The sequence below is a fragment of the Taudactylus pleione genome, unplaced genomic scaffold, assembly GCF_031769625.1.
Source record: "Taudactylus pleione unplaced genomic scaffold, aTauple2 ptg000018l, whole genome shotgun sequence".
Taxonomy (NCBI): domain Eukaryota; kingdom Metazoa; phylum Chordata; class Amphibia; order Anura; family Myobatrachidae; genus Taudactylus; species Taudactylus pleione.
This window is the reverse complement of record NW_028284420.1, coordinates 20580535-20594345: the sequence shown is the minus strand read 5'-3', so window position 1 is coordinate 20594345 and position 13811 is coordinate 20580535. Positions and strand designations below refer to the sequence as shown.

The 13811-nt window shown below is 44.0% G+C and overlaps 1 protein-coding gene across 1 annotated transcript in view; it reads left to right on the top strand.

The window, feature by feature from the left end:
* Positions 1–13811, top strand: part of KCNQ2 (potassium voltage-gated channel subfamily Q member 2) — a 136039-nt gene that overhangs the window by 70640 nt on the left and 51588 nt on the right. Inside the window, 1 exon segment of the mRNA XM_088442846.1 lies at positions 11724–11818. Coding sequence (XP_088298972.1) covers positions 11724–11818 — 95 coding nt within the window.

Genomic DNA, 13811 nt, shown 5'->3' with positions numbered 1-13811 from the left:
CAAGGCAATTAGTGGCTTTTAGTCATATATCCGCATCAAGATGAATATTATATTCATACAGTCATACTTATAGAATCTTAATTTAGCCGACATAGTATCAATATTTTCAATTTAAACATTATACAGTTATCAGCAATGAACACACATGATGTAAAATTAATTCGAAAGAATATCGGTATATCAAATGGGTTAATACCCTCATTTGAGTGCCAGCTAATTAATTAGAATAAGTGTTTAAGCAACAGTTATTTAGATCAAAATAAAATAAAATTGATAAGAGACAAGATGATGTGTATATGACTTCTATATCTTGTAATTGATAACATCAACACATACAGGGGTATTCAATATGGGAGCGATAAGTCAGTTTTTGCATTAATATCGCACCTATGACGTCATTATCGCAGGTTTTAGTTTTACACCGTATTCAATTTCAAAGACTTTTCGCAGGTTCGAAAAGTCTTTGGCAAAAAACGGGGATAACTTTTCACCACTGAATAGGTGGCGAAAAAAAGTGCAGAATTGGAGTTTAGGGGTGCAGGCTTAAAAAAAAAAGCCTGCACCCTTCAGAATGACCCCATGAAACGATCTGAATTTGAATTTGGTGGCCAAAAAAAAAAATGTTGGGGAACAAAGTTAAAAAATAGCGAACTTGACTCTGGGTGGTCCCCAAGTATGCCTCAGGTGTTTTTTCCATTGCATCTCCTTGCGCAAGTGGGTTTTTCACGATTTTTTCAAGTCTCTTTAGCAACTTTAAAATATGCTGACCCCCATTTTCAAGTACCCCAAATTTGCTGGGCATAGTTATTTTTCCCAAAAAAAAATCTAAATGCTCTTCTGCACCACTTTCTTCAAAGTCGCATTTATGCACTTGCCACGGCTATTAGAAACCCCGACTTCCTTCAGGAGTTAAAAATGGGGGTACCCATAGTGATCCCCCATTTCTATACATCATGAGGGGGGTCCCTAGAATATTTCCTGAAAATTCCCGTTTTTGTTAACCTGTAAAAAAAATTTGTAAAAATTTAGAAAAAAAATTACATAAGGTCCCCCCCCTAATAGCAAAAACGGGGGTACCCATAGTGATCCCCGAGGTCTGAACATCTTTAGGGGGCTCCTACAATTAATTCCTGAAAGTTCAAGTTTTTTTTCGCCGATCCAAGTATCGCCGGTTCCTGTTTTCGACGATTTCAAATTGAATACGGGGATACGCGGGAGCGCGCGTGATACTTTTTCGCTGGCAAAACCTCCGATGTGCGGCGAAAACCTCGCTGGCGAGGTTAACGTTTCATATTGAATACCCCTAATAGTCTCCAAAATTGAAAACGGGTCACCTATATTACTGTATATATTGGTTAGGGGTGTGCACCGGCCACTTTTCGTGTTTTGGATCTGGATCTTTCTTCGTGTTTTGGATCTGGATTGGTTTTGCCAAAACCACCCTTCCGTGTTTTGGGTTCTGGGTTTTGTGTTTTGGATCTGTATTTTTTTTTTTTTTTAAAAAGCATAAAAACAGCTAAAATCACAGAATTTGTGGGTTTTTCTGCTCCTATACTATTATTAACATCAATAACATTAATTTCCACTAATTGCCAGGCTATTCTGAACACCTCACACTTCACAATATTGTTTGTAGTCCAAAAGGTTGCACCGAGGTTGCTGGATGACTATGCTAAGCGACACGAGTGGGCGGCACAAACACGTGGCCCATCTAGGAGTGACACTGCAGTGGCAGACAGGATGGCAGTTTGAAAAACTAGGCCCCAAACAGTACATAATGCAAAGAAAAAAAAGAGGTGCAAGATGGAATTGTCCTTGGGCCCTCCCACCCACCCTTATGTTGTACAAACAGAACATGCATAAACCAATCATTTCAGCGCCAGGGTCTGCCACACGACTGTGGCTGAAATGATTGGTTCATTTGGGCCCCCACCTAAACAAGCTGGCAATTAATCTGTCCCTGCACAAACTGGCTCTACGGAGGCAAGATGTCGTCCTCATCCTCCTCATCCACCGATTCCTCACCCTCTTCAGTGTTGTGTACATCCTCATCCTCACAGAGTATAAATTTGTCCCCGCTGGAATCCACCACCACAGGTCCCTCTGTATGTTCTGGAGGCTGGTCTCCCTGGAAGAGTTGATAATTAATTTTTATGAACATCATCTTCTCCACATTTTGTGGAAGCACCTCTTACGCCTTTCGCTGACAAGGTTCCCGGCTGCACAAACACTCTTTGGGAGTACACACTGGAGGCGGGGCAACTCAGGTAAAATAGAGCCAGTTTGTACAGGGTCCTCCAAATTGCCTCTTTTTCCTGCCAGTACAGGTACGGACTGTCTGACATGTCTACTTGGGTGCTGCCACCGATGTAATCCTCCACCATTCTGTCAATGGTGACAGTATCATATGCAGTGACAGTAGACATGTCAGAAATTGTTCCCAGGTCCTTCAGTCCAGAACAGATGTCCAAACTTGGTCCTGCCTGCCCTGCATCACCGCCAGCGGGTTGCTTAGGATACCTAAGTTGTTTCCTGGCAGCCCCATTTGCGGGAGAAAAAGAAGAAGGAGCTGTTGACGTGTCACGTTCCGCTTCAGCTGACAGTGTTTTCACCAGCAGGTCTTTGCACCTCTGCAGGCTTGTGTTGGCCGCAAAGAGAGACACCACATAGGCTTTAAACCTAGGTTCGAGCACGGTGCCAAAATGTAGTGGTCTGATTTCAACAGATTGACCACCCTGGAATCCTGGCAAAGCGAATGAAGGGCTTCATCCACAAGTCCCACATGCCGAGCGGAATCGCTCCGTCTTAGCTCCACCTTCACTTTCTCCAGCTGCTTCTGCAAAAGCCTGATGAGGGGAATAACCTGACTCAAGCTGGCAGTGCCTGAACTGATTTCACATGTGGCAAGTTCGACGGGCTGGAGAACCTTGCACAACACGGAAATCATTCTCCACTTGAGTCAGGTGCATACCCCTTCCTTTGCCTATGTCATAGGTGGATGTATAGGCTTGAATGGCCTTTTGCTGCTCCTCCATCCTCTGAAGCATATAGAGGGTTGAGTTCCACCGCGTCACAACCTCTTGCTTCAGGTGATGGCGGGGCAGGTTCAAGAGTGTTTGCTGGCGCTCCAGTCTTCGGCACGCAGTCGCTGAATGGCGAAAGTGGCCAGAAATTTTTCGGGCCACCCAAAGCGTCTCCTGCACGCCCCTGTCGTTTTTCAGAAAATTCTGCACCACCAAATTTATTGTGTGAGCAAGACATGGGACGTGCTGGAATTTTCCCAGATGTAATACCCGCACAATATTGGTGGCGTTGTCAGATATCACAAATCCCCAGGAGAGTCTAAGTGGGGTAAGCCACTGGGCGATGATTTCCCTCAGTTTCTCTAAGAGGTTGTCGGCGGTGTGCCTCTTACTGAAACCGGTGATACACAGCGTACCCTGCCTTGGAAGGAGCTGGCGTTTCTGAGATGCTGCTACTGGTGACGCTGTCACAGTCATATAGTCCTTAGTCTGTCCTCTTCCACTTGTCCACATGTCCGTGGTTAAGTGGACATTGGGTACATCCGCATTTTTCAGGACACTGAGGACACTTTTTCTGAAGTTTCTGTACAGTCTCGGTATTGCCTGCCTAGCACTACCTCCATCAATTGTCTAAATCCTACTGCACTAATGGCGGATACCGGACGCACTTCTAACACCAACATAGCAGTCAAGGCCTCAGTTATACGTTTTGCTTCAGGATGACTGCTGTCGTACTTCATCCTCCTCGCTAAGGACTATTGGAGGGTCAATTGTTTAGTAAAAGTAGTGGTGTTCCTACTTCCTCTCTGGGATGATGAACGACTCCCAGCAGCAGCGGCAGCAGTAGCCGGAGCAATGCAGGATCCTCCGGATGAATCTTGGATAGGAGAGTCAGTCATGCCAGTGACATGGCCTGCAGGACTACATCCGATCCTGACTAAGGAGGAAATTAACGAGGAGGGAGTTGACGGTGTGGTTTGCAGGTGCTTGGATACAACAGGACAAAGGGATTTAGGTGTCCCTGGACTGCTTACAGTCTTAGCCAATGTTTCTGAACAGGACAATAACTTTTTATGAACGCGCTGCAGGTGACGTATTAGGGAGGATGTTCCTAGGTGGTTAACGTCCCTACCGCTACTTATTTCACCTTTTACATATGGCAAGACAGTTGTTGTCCGGATTTGGATAGAAATAATGCCAGACCAAAGAGGTGGAATGTTTGGTTTTCTGCCCAGGCATCACCGTGATGGGCTTTTTTCATCCCACGGACAACTGTCTCCCCCGGAGCCTGATTTAAACAAACCACATCACCATAAGAATTCTCCTCGCCAACTTCCTCCTCAGCGCCAGCTACACCAGTATCCTCATCCTGTTGTACTTCAACAGTGACATCTTCAATTTGCATATCTGCAAGTGGACTGTGGGTGCTCCTTTCAGCACTTGCAGAGGGCGTGCAAATGGTGGAAGGAGCCACCTCTTCCCGTCCAGTGCTGGGAAGGTCAGACATCGCAACCGCCACCACACTAGGACTCTCCTTGGGGATTTGTGATATCTTCTTAGAATGCACAGTTCTTGGCTGTGCTTTTGCCAGCTTAACTTGTTTGATTTTTGTAGCGGGAGGAGGGCTTCCATCGTCATGTGAAGCTGAACCACTAGTCTTGAACATAGGGAAAGACCTTAGCCGTTCCTTGCTACTCCGTGTTGTAAATGGCATATTGGCAAGTTTACGTTTCTCCTCAGATGATTTAAATGTTTTTTTTAAGGTCATTTTCCTGAACTTTGTCATTTGGGATTTTACATGCCCTCTACTATGACATTGGGCATCGACCTTGGCAGACGACGTCATTTTATCGTCTGTCATGACTAGTGGCAGCAGCTTCAGCACTAGGAGGAAGTGGTTCTTGATCTTTCCCTATTTTATTTTTAGGGGACAAACTTTGGTCCTCCATTTATGTTATATTGATATATATGTGCGGCTAAGCACGCACACAAACACAGAAAAGAAGAATTATTTTTTTTTGGAGTGCAATTTGTGGGTTACACCACCCTTTAAGAGATGAGCCAGCTGGCCCTTTACTTATGGGACACAGGCGCACGCTTGGCGCTGCTCCTTTGTTGATGCACATGCAACCACAGTGCACACAATTCACAACACAGAAAAGAAGAATTTTTTATTTTTGTTGGAGTGCACTTTGGGGGTTACACCACCCTTTAAGAGATGAGCCAGCCGGCCCTTTACTTATTGGACACAGGCGCACGCTTGGCGCTGCTCCTTTGTTGATGCATGTGCAACCACAGTGCACACAATTCACAACACAGAAAAGAAGAATTTTTTATTTTTGTTGGAGTGCACTTTGGGGGTTACACCACCCTTTAAGAGACGAGCCAGCTGGCCCTTTAGTTATGACACAGGCACACGCTTGGCGCTACAGTACTTTGTTGATGCACGTGTGGCTACTGTGCACACAATTCACAAACACAGAAAAAAAAAATATTATTTTTTGGAGTGTACTTTGGGGGTTGCAGCACTCTTTAACGGACAAGCCAGCCGGCCCTTGATTTATGACACAGGCGCACGCTTGGCAGTACTTTGTTGATGCACGTGCGGCTACAGCGCATACAATTCACAAACACATAAAAAAATATTATTTTATTTGTTTGGAGTGCAGTTTGGGGCTTACAGCACCCTTTAACGGACAACCCAGCCGGCCCTTGATTTATGACACAGGCGCACCCTTGGCGCTACTTTGTTGATGCACGTGCGGCTATTGCGCACACAATTCACAAACACTGAAAAAAAAAATATTTGTTTTGGAGTGCACTTTGGGGGAGCACCCCTGATGGACAGATCACCCCCTGGACAACACCCCTTTAGGACTACAGCCTTTATGGGACACTGCACAACACAGTCCAGCCAGCCCCTATAGACTTTGGAGTCCACAGCCCCTATGGACAACTCACTGCACAACACAGCCAGCCCCTATGACAGCAGCACAACACAGCCCAGCCAGCCCCTATGGACAACAGCAGCACAACACATCCCAGTCAGCCCCTATGGACTGAGTGGACACAGCCCCTATGGACAACAGCAGCACAACACAACCCAGCCAGCCCTAGCTCCCACCCTCCCTTTTCACAGACCACAGCCGGAGTGAAAAATGGCGCCGACGCGGGGACCTTTTATAGGATCCAAAACCTGCGAGATCCGGAAGATCGAGATGACGTTTTGCCTCGATTTCAGTTCCGAGTCAGGTGGGAAAACCCGAGCCGGACTCTGTTCACGACTCGGATCGGGGGGGTTCGGATTTCAGAAATCCGAACCCGCTCATCCCTAAATATTGGTTACAAAAAGTAAAGAATTAGTAAGACATTTTAAGTGCTCCTCACTTCTGCTTTTGCCCGTTGTTCTATTCCTACGTAGTGAACAGGTAATGAGAGAGTGAGAAAACTAATGTCTATAGAAAAAGAGATGTAGTGGTATTATGTTAAAGGTCTTAGTAGTGGGAGTTAGATAATCCCTGGTGCCTGCAGGTATTGCAGGTGTTAAATTCACCCAGACCAGTAAAAAAAAAAAACACTTGAAAGAAGCTTAGAAAATAACAGTGTAACCTGTAACAGGTATTTGACCTTATTGTGAGTGTAATTGAATCTCACATACAGTATACTGTGCTTAAACAAACCCGACAGAACAGACAGTACCCCCGTATGCCGTGTGATATCGGAGCATTGCTCTTGATTACCAGGTCCGTGTAATGCTGATTGACCGCTTGTAGCTGGAAGTCAGCGTGGTGATAGAAATCAGCATGCCCGTGGGACTCGTCAGCCTGTCTGCCAGTCAGCTGATCAGGCCGGCAGGTCCGTGTAGTGCTGGATAGCCGCGTGCGGTTGAACAGCAGGGACTGGAGTCAGTGTACCGGGGGAAGCTTGTCAGCCTGTCTGCCGATCAGCTGATCGGAACAAACACCAGGAGGGGAATAATGGGATGGAATTGACGCGCATTTCGCCGTTCAGGCTTGTTCACAACTGTGATTGCCCCGTTATGGAAATACTTTTTCTCTCTTTTTTCTTTAACTGTAATCAATTTATTCCCGGGTGCACCTCCCCACAGTGAGACATTAATTTGTCCTGATCTGATAATATAGGGGATTATACGTTCTTCATTGAGAATAGTCTGTGCGGATTTTCTGGTTCTTTATTTAATTCTGGGCAATTTCATCATTTTTGTTACTTGTGAAGCAGTAAGCTTTCTATGTATTTATTTTGTTTGGGAGTTACAACACCAGGATATATTTTACTAGACAGTCTACAAAGGAAAAGTGGCATTGCCTATAGCAACCAATTAGGGGCATAGCCAAAACTTTGTGGGCACCATAGCAACATTTTGAAAAAGCCACCATCACGATGCTTCTAAAGCAGTGGTCAGGGAACGGGTAAAATACCCCACATGGGGTAAAAATTAAAATCCTGGGGTTGATGGATGGATAGCCGTTCATGCATATGAATCATTCTATAATTCATATGCATGCCCGGCTGTGCCGCAGGGAGGCTCTAAGCCAGACGCCCGCTTAGATGTTATTACCAGCGGGCGCCCGGCTCCTTCCCTGCAGCGCCGCGTTATTATGGTAAGTGGGGTTTTTTTTTGTACAAGCGGCACTACAGGGGCATTATATGGGGGCACTTCTACAGGGGCATTATATGGGGGCACTACTACAGGAGCATTATATGGGGACACAGCTACAGGGGCATTATATGGGGGCACTACTACAGGGGCATAACTATTGGGACACTACTACAGGGGCATTATATGGGGGCTCTACTACAGGGGCATAACTATGGGGGCACTACTATATGATTTCGTTTCTTTCAAATCAAGGAGGTAACGTCGGCATATCTAAATATTTTTGGGGGTAAAAGGTAAAAAAGTTCCCTAACCCCTGTTCTAAAGAGTCCCCTCTCTCCACAGTGCCCTCAGTTCATATTATGCCACATTACAGTGCCCCAGTCCATATTGTGTGTCATTACAGTGACCGCCAGTTCATATCTTGCCACATTACAGTACCCTCAGAATATTATAATATCTCATACACACAACCCTTACTAGTATAACATCTACTACATACACCACTCATTGAAAAAGGAACAAAACTCTATCAGGCAGCCTCATGCTACATAGAGGTCTGGTAAGAGATTAATATATCCCCTTGATCTCTTGTCTCACCAGGGGTGGGATGCATCAAGCATCACATCCTGACAATGATCGCATGCATACCTGTGTTTAGTAACGCCATATGCATGTACATTTAAGCAAAGGACAGCTCTTCCGATCAGAGCTGTCCTTTGCGGTGTGGGAACTTCCGGGTTTATGACCCAAGAGTCCCTCTGCACATGTGCTGCGTCAGCCAGTGCATGTGCGAACCGTGGAGGACCCTGGGAGGGATCCTGCTGGATTTCTCTCGGGGAAAGCTCCAAAAAGAAGCCCATAGTCTTCTGTTAGGCAATGCCATCTATACATGGCGTTGTGTATTGGGTACAGTTTTCCCGACCTTGGTGCAGAAGAAAAATGCGGTCAAATATCTAAAAACTGTATTTTTTGAGGTTTGATTTAATTTTAAAGCTGATGCATCCCACCCCAGATTTGCTGATGGCAATGCTTCAAATGCTCCATCCCTATTGGCATCTTTTGAATCTTATAGAGTAGCCTCCACATCTGCAGGGCCTTCAGGGCTGAGAAGATTGCTGTTGACAGTGAGAGAGAGGACAGGGAAGGAGGTGGCAGGGACCAGGCAGGTACTATTTGAGGGGGATACTACTTAATTCAGGAAATTCCACCTTCGGCATGCTGCAGCTTTCTGGGACGGTCCTAAACTCTGAGCTCAATCCTTGCCTTCAGGTCACTTCACAAAGTCTCTAATCTGGAAGCCCACTCCCCCCACAGTGCCATGATCATACAGATTTGTCCTCATACATTCATATACTTAATTTCATTTGTGTATGGAAATTTCAACTTTCACATTTGTTAATAAAAATTCAAGACAAGTGGTCCAGATGTACTAAGCTCTGAAAAGTGATAAACTGGAGAGTGATAAACCACCAGCCAATCAGATCCCAACTGTCATTTTTCAAATACAGCCTGTAGCATGACAGTTGGAAGCTGAGTGGCTGGTCGTTTATCACTTTTCAGAGCTTAGTACATCTCCCCCAATGTTCGCTCTTGTGTATAGATGTAAAGAGGGACACTTTGGGCACTATTTATTAACATTATTTTTTCTAAAATAAAGTGAAAAAGGGTGTTTTCACACCCTTTTCACATTATTTTAGTATCACCTAAAGTTACTACAGGGCAATTGGAGTAGAATTCGTAAAATTATACTCCAAGCCATAATTATCCCTTATTTTTAGTAATCAGATCGCATTTCCCATCATTATAATGGGAAATGCGATCTGCCTGGTAGTTACTAAAAATAAATAGTGAAAAAAATACCTGGGGAAGCCCTGTGATAATAACGCCACCTGGAGGTGGCGTTATCCAGGGTCTTCCCCCGGTTACCGGACTCCTGCTCCACTCTAACATGCAGAGCAGAGCCCAGAGCCAGCCCCAATGATCAGCTTTGTGGTCTAAACAGACCACACGTCGCTGAAAAAAAAAATAGTAAAAAAAAAAACTTACCTGAGTCCAGGGACCGGAGATCGGGGCTCCCGTGATGTCTTCCCTCCGATCAGCCTGCACTGGTGCCCGGTCGTCACCTGACCGAGTCCCAGTGCAGTATGGGATGTCAGCTGACCGGAGCCACGGAGGACATCACCGGAGCACCGATGACTGCAGGTAAGTGTAATTAAGGGAGGGGGGGACTGTGATCGCAGGGGCGGGGCTTAGCACCTGGGGGTGGGGCTTGGTGACGGTCGGTCGGCACTTGTCACGGTATTTTTTTTTAAAATAACGTGATAAGTGTGTGGAGAGGATTCGCAGGGTCAGAGCTTTATCGCAAGCTCTGTTCCTGCAAAGGATTTGTAGTAAATCCCTGTGATATTGCCTGAATTCGCTGCGAATTCAGTCGGTAGTAGCACACTACAATTTGCATTACAATTGCGGATTGAAGTAAATAGAGCCCTTTAAGAGTTAAAGAGTGACCATAATGTGAAACTGTAAATACATACTAAATGTTTAAATAAAAACTAAAAGGACTATGGGGAAATGTTATAGCCTGCAAGTTGCTGGCTAACCGCTAGATTTAATGTGGCAACTCGCAGGCAATTACATTTACCCCTACATGTTTATTATAATATATAATATTCCACAACATAAATAATACAAAGATTCAGATTCTAATCATTTGTTCTAAACATGATTACTATACTCTCAGCCAGTACCAATCTCACATATACAATTTACTATCGAGAAGCTTAAGTTAAAATCCTAGGTGATGAAGCATTATATAGGACAAATATGGGGCTGTAAGCTCAAAGACGAAACCACTCATGGTGCTTCCATGATTTGAGTTGCGTGGTCTGTTCTCCCAGATAAAATGTCTTGATTTATTCAATTACAGACCTCGTTCCACTCGTGGTAGCAATTAACTCTTATATCTGCTCGCACCACTGAAGGTACTTCTGGTGCAAATGCAACTGTTTTTGTGCTTGTTACATACTATGTCCAACTCGACAAACTCACAAGTAATGTGACTTTTGCATTTACTAATACTGTAACACTGTCGAGCCTTCTCTCTATCGAGGAGCATACACTGTCGTGAAACTTAAATATATGCATTTGTATGGCAGAAGCAGAAACAAGTGCTGTGTTTTAATTTTTCGTATCTTAAGATACATGAGACTCAATATATACATGTACTATAAGTATGTAATCTCTAAAACTGAAAGTTTGCTAAATTTTTGGAGTACAGAATGTATAAAAATTTTAATCGGGCCTTGTGTGCACTGCACAACTCCTGGGTTTTGTACTAGTGTGTCTTGATGGACCAGACAACATACATCTAGGTGTCTACCTTCAATCTTGGGGGGGGGCGCCATTGCAGAAGAGGTGGAAAAGTTTCAAGGGGTACACTTGAAAAAACGTAAGGGTCACAGCAAAGTCCAACCTTCTACGAGTTTAGTACAAGCCTCTTTCTAAAACCTTTCACTTTTTCTCTTATGTTCATTTAAGCCTAATTTATGGAGACTGATATGGTGTCGATTATGTTATTATTGTAGGTGTCAGTTAGTGTATATGAAGCTTCTTATTACATTGACTGTGTCTTGAAATGATCTTGTTCAAAGATGTGCAAAATGAAAATGAAATGCACTCGGTGGAGCCCCTTATGTGTTTGAAATAATACTGCTCTGCTAAAGCAAATGTTGTGTGTGTACTGCTTTGCAAAACAAAGTGAATTGCTGAGATTACATCATACTGTGCCAGCCTTGCCCTTATTCTGCCCAACTCATCTCCTCAAACTGTGCAAATGTCTGTTCCTTTGTAAACGCTACCAGTTTCCTTTGCAAATCTATGGGCTTTGGGAGTCAGCTCACTTACAAAAATAATGTCCAAATCTGGTTTGACATTGTACTTCAGACATTTTATATTTGGAAAAATAACTTAGAGTGAAGGCAGCCATTTCATGAGAATACAGCCTATGAGTTCACTAGGTGCCAGTAGTTTGTACTTAGAGATGTCTTGGCCAAGCTTCTGATTATTATCTGTCTTTACAGGCATCATGGAGATTTTATGCCACCAACTTGTCCCGCATGGATCTGCACTCTACGTGGCACTATTATGAACGCACCGTCACTGTGCCAATGTACAGGTAGCTGCTTGGATGACGTGTATGAAATCACATCTCTGACATAATTTCCCAATGATTCATTCTCCTCCCCACATTTTTGCAGTGCTTGTCATAAATCCCATTATCTAATTTCTTAAGAATTTTAAGTTTGTTTTTATTTGAATTCCATGTTTATACATCCTTATGAATTCCTTGTTATTATTGCATTAATTTTATTCTTTTTTTTATTTTTGTTTTCATTTGCCCTTTTTCTCTTCATTTGATCTCCTCACCCTTCCCATTGTTTGTAGCATTTTGTTGTGTCATATCAACATACGAAGACGGCTCAGGCACCAATGGATTCTAGGTAACTTTTCAACAAGTTATGGGTTATGTGTGTGCTCATGGGCAGTGATACAAATACAATATTTAAGATTTAAGTGGCAACCAGTCTAGTCTGTATTCCTACTAAGAATTCCAACATTTTCAAAAAAGACTTAGGTATCACGTGGAGTTCGAAATGATGTAGAAGTGCATGTTCCAACATGAACTATTAGCCTCTGCAATCTGGAATTTGTAGGTCCAGATCTACTGGAGATAAACAGTTTCCCTAAACTGAATTCTACACTACATGTGATTTCCCACCCCCCCCATCCTCTTTGTAAGTTTGAGAACAGCTATCTAGTACTCCTTTTCCACCAAAATCCCGGGTCTGACCACCGACCAGGGGAGGAGGTCCTTTTCTGGGGAGGGTTTCATTCTGAAGGCGTCACAGCTGTCATCAGAGAGATGGGCGGGGAGAGATTACAGCCTCCCATATGAAGCGGGGATGGGGTAAAAACTGGAACGGTCCGGACCATACGGGGAGTCTGTAATCTCTCCCTCCCCGGTGACAGCTTCCGAATGCCACCCAATCACCATGCTGAAAATTGGTCCTTGGACGGAAGACCCGGGTTACCTGTTTCCACTGAGCAGGACCAGGGTTTTACCCGCGTAAAACCCTGTTCGAGACCCGGGAAGAAGTGCTGGGTCAATCGACCTTTTCCACTGAGCCGCTAACCTGGTTGACACTGCAGTAACCCCGGTATTTTGGCCAGTGGAAAAGGGGTATAGGTTGTTCGGTAAGCTTTGTTTCATTGACAGTGCCCTTCGAGCATGGGTTGGGTGTGAGAGCATTAGATAGATTTGGAGATTGCTACTGTGGCGTGGCTAAAAATGAATGTCCCTATTTAGAGATAGACGCAAATGTAATCACAAAATGTGAATGCAAATAAGTCACATTTCGCAACCTATTGGCCGCGGACTTGGAATGCCACCAACTTTGCATAGGTAGTGAATGTGGCTCCCTCCCAATGCAAGTGACAGGAGCAAAAAATGCGTCAGTAATAAGACAGGAGGTGTTGCATCGCTGTGCGTACAAGATATGCTAAAAATCACAGTACACAATTAATATTACAGTAAATTGCCATAGAGTGCAAAAAATAAGTACCCAAGTACCAAGTGAAATGATAAAACAAGATGTAAATGTAATTTTTCTTTAGCAATGAAGCGGTGGTGTGCATGTGTCTATATGTAATATTATGTATATGTAATCTTTCTTTTAAATCAGTCACAGACTTTAACTAGATTTGTATTAATGGTGTAACTTAGACATAGGCCCGTATTCAATTTGAGGAGAAAAGTCCGTTTCCGCGATACTTTTTCGCCGATGACGTCATTTTCGCCTGTTTTGAGTTTCCTCCGTGTTCAATTTGGAAGACTTTTCACCTAGGCGGAAAGTCAATGCAATGTAATAGGCAAAAAAGTTTTGCCTATGAATAGCAGGCGGAAAAAAGTGCAGAATTGCGGTTTTGGGGTACAACATTGCGGGAACCCTCGTGCAACTTTAAGACAGTCCCCTAAAAGTAAACTGCGTCAAAAAAAGTTTACAAATATTCGGGACACCCCCAAAAAATTGTTTAATTTTGGGGGTAAAAAAAATAAAATAGGGGAACAAAGTGCCAAACTATCTAAATTAATTCAGGTTGGGTCCCCC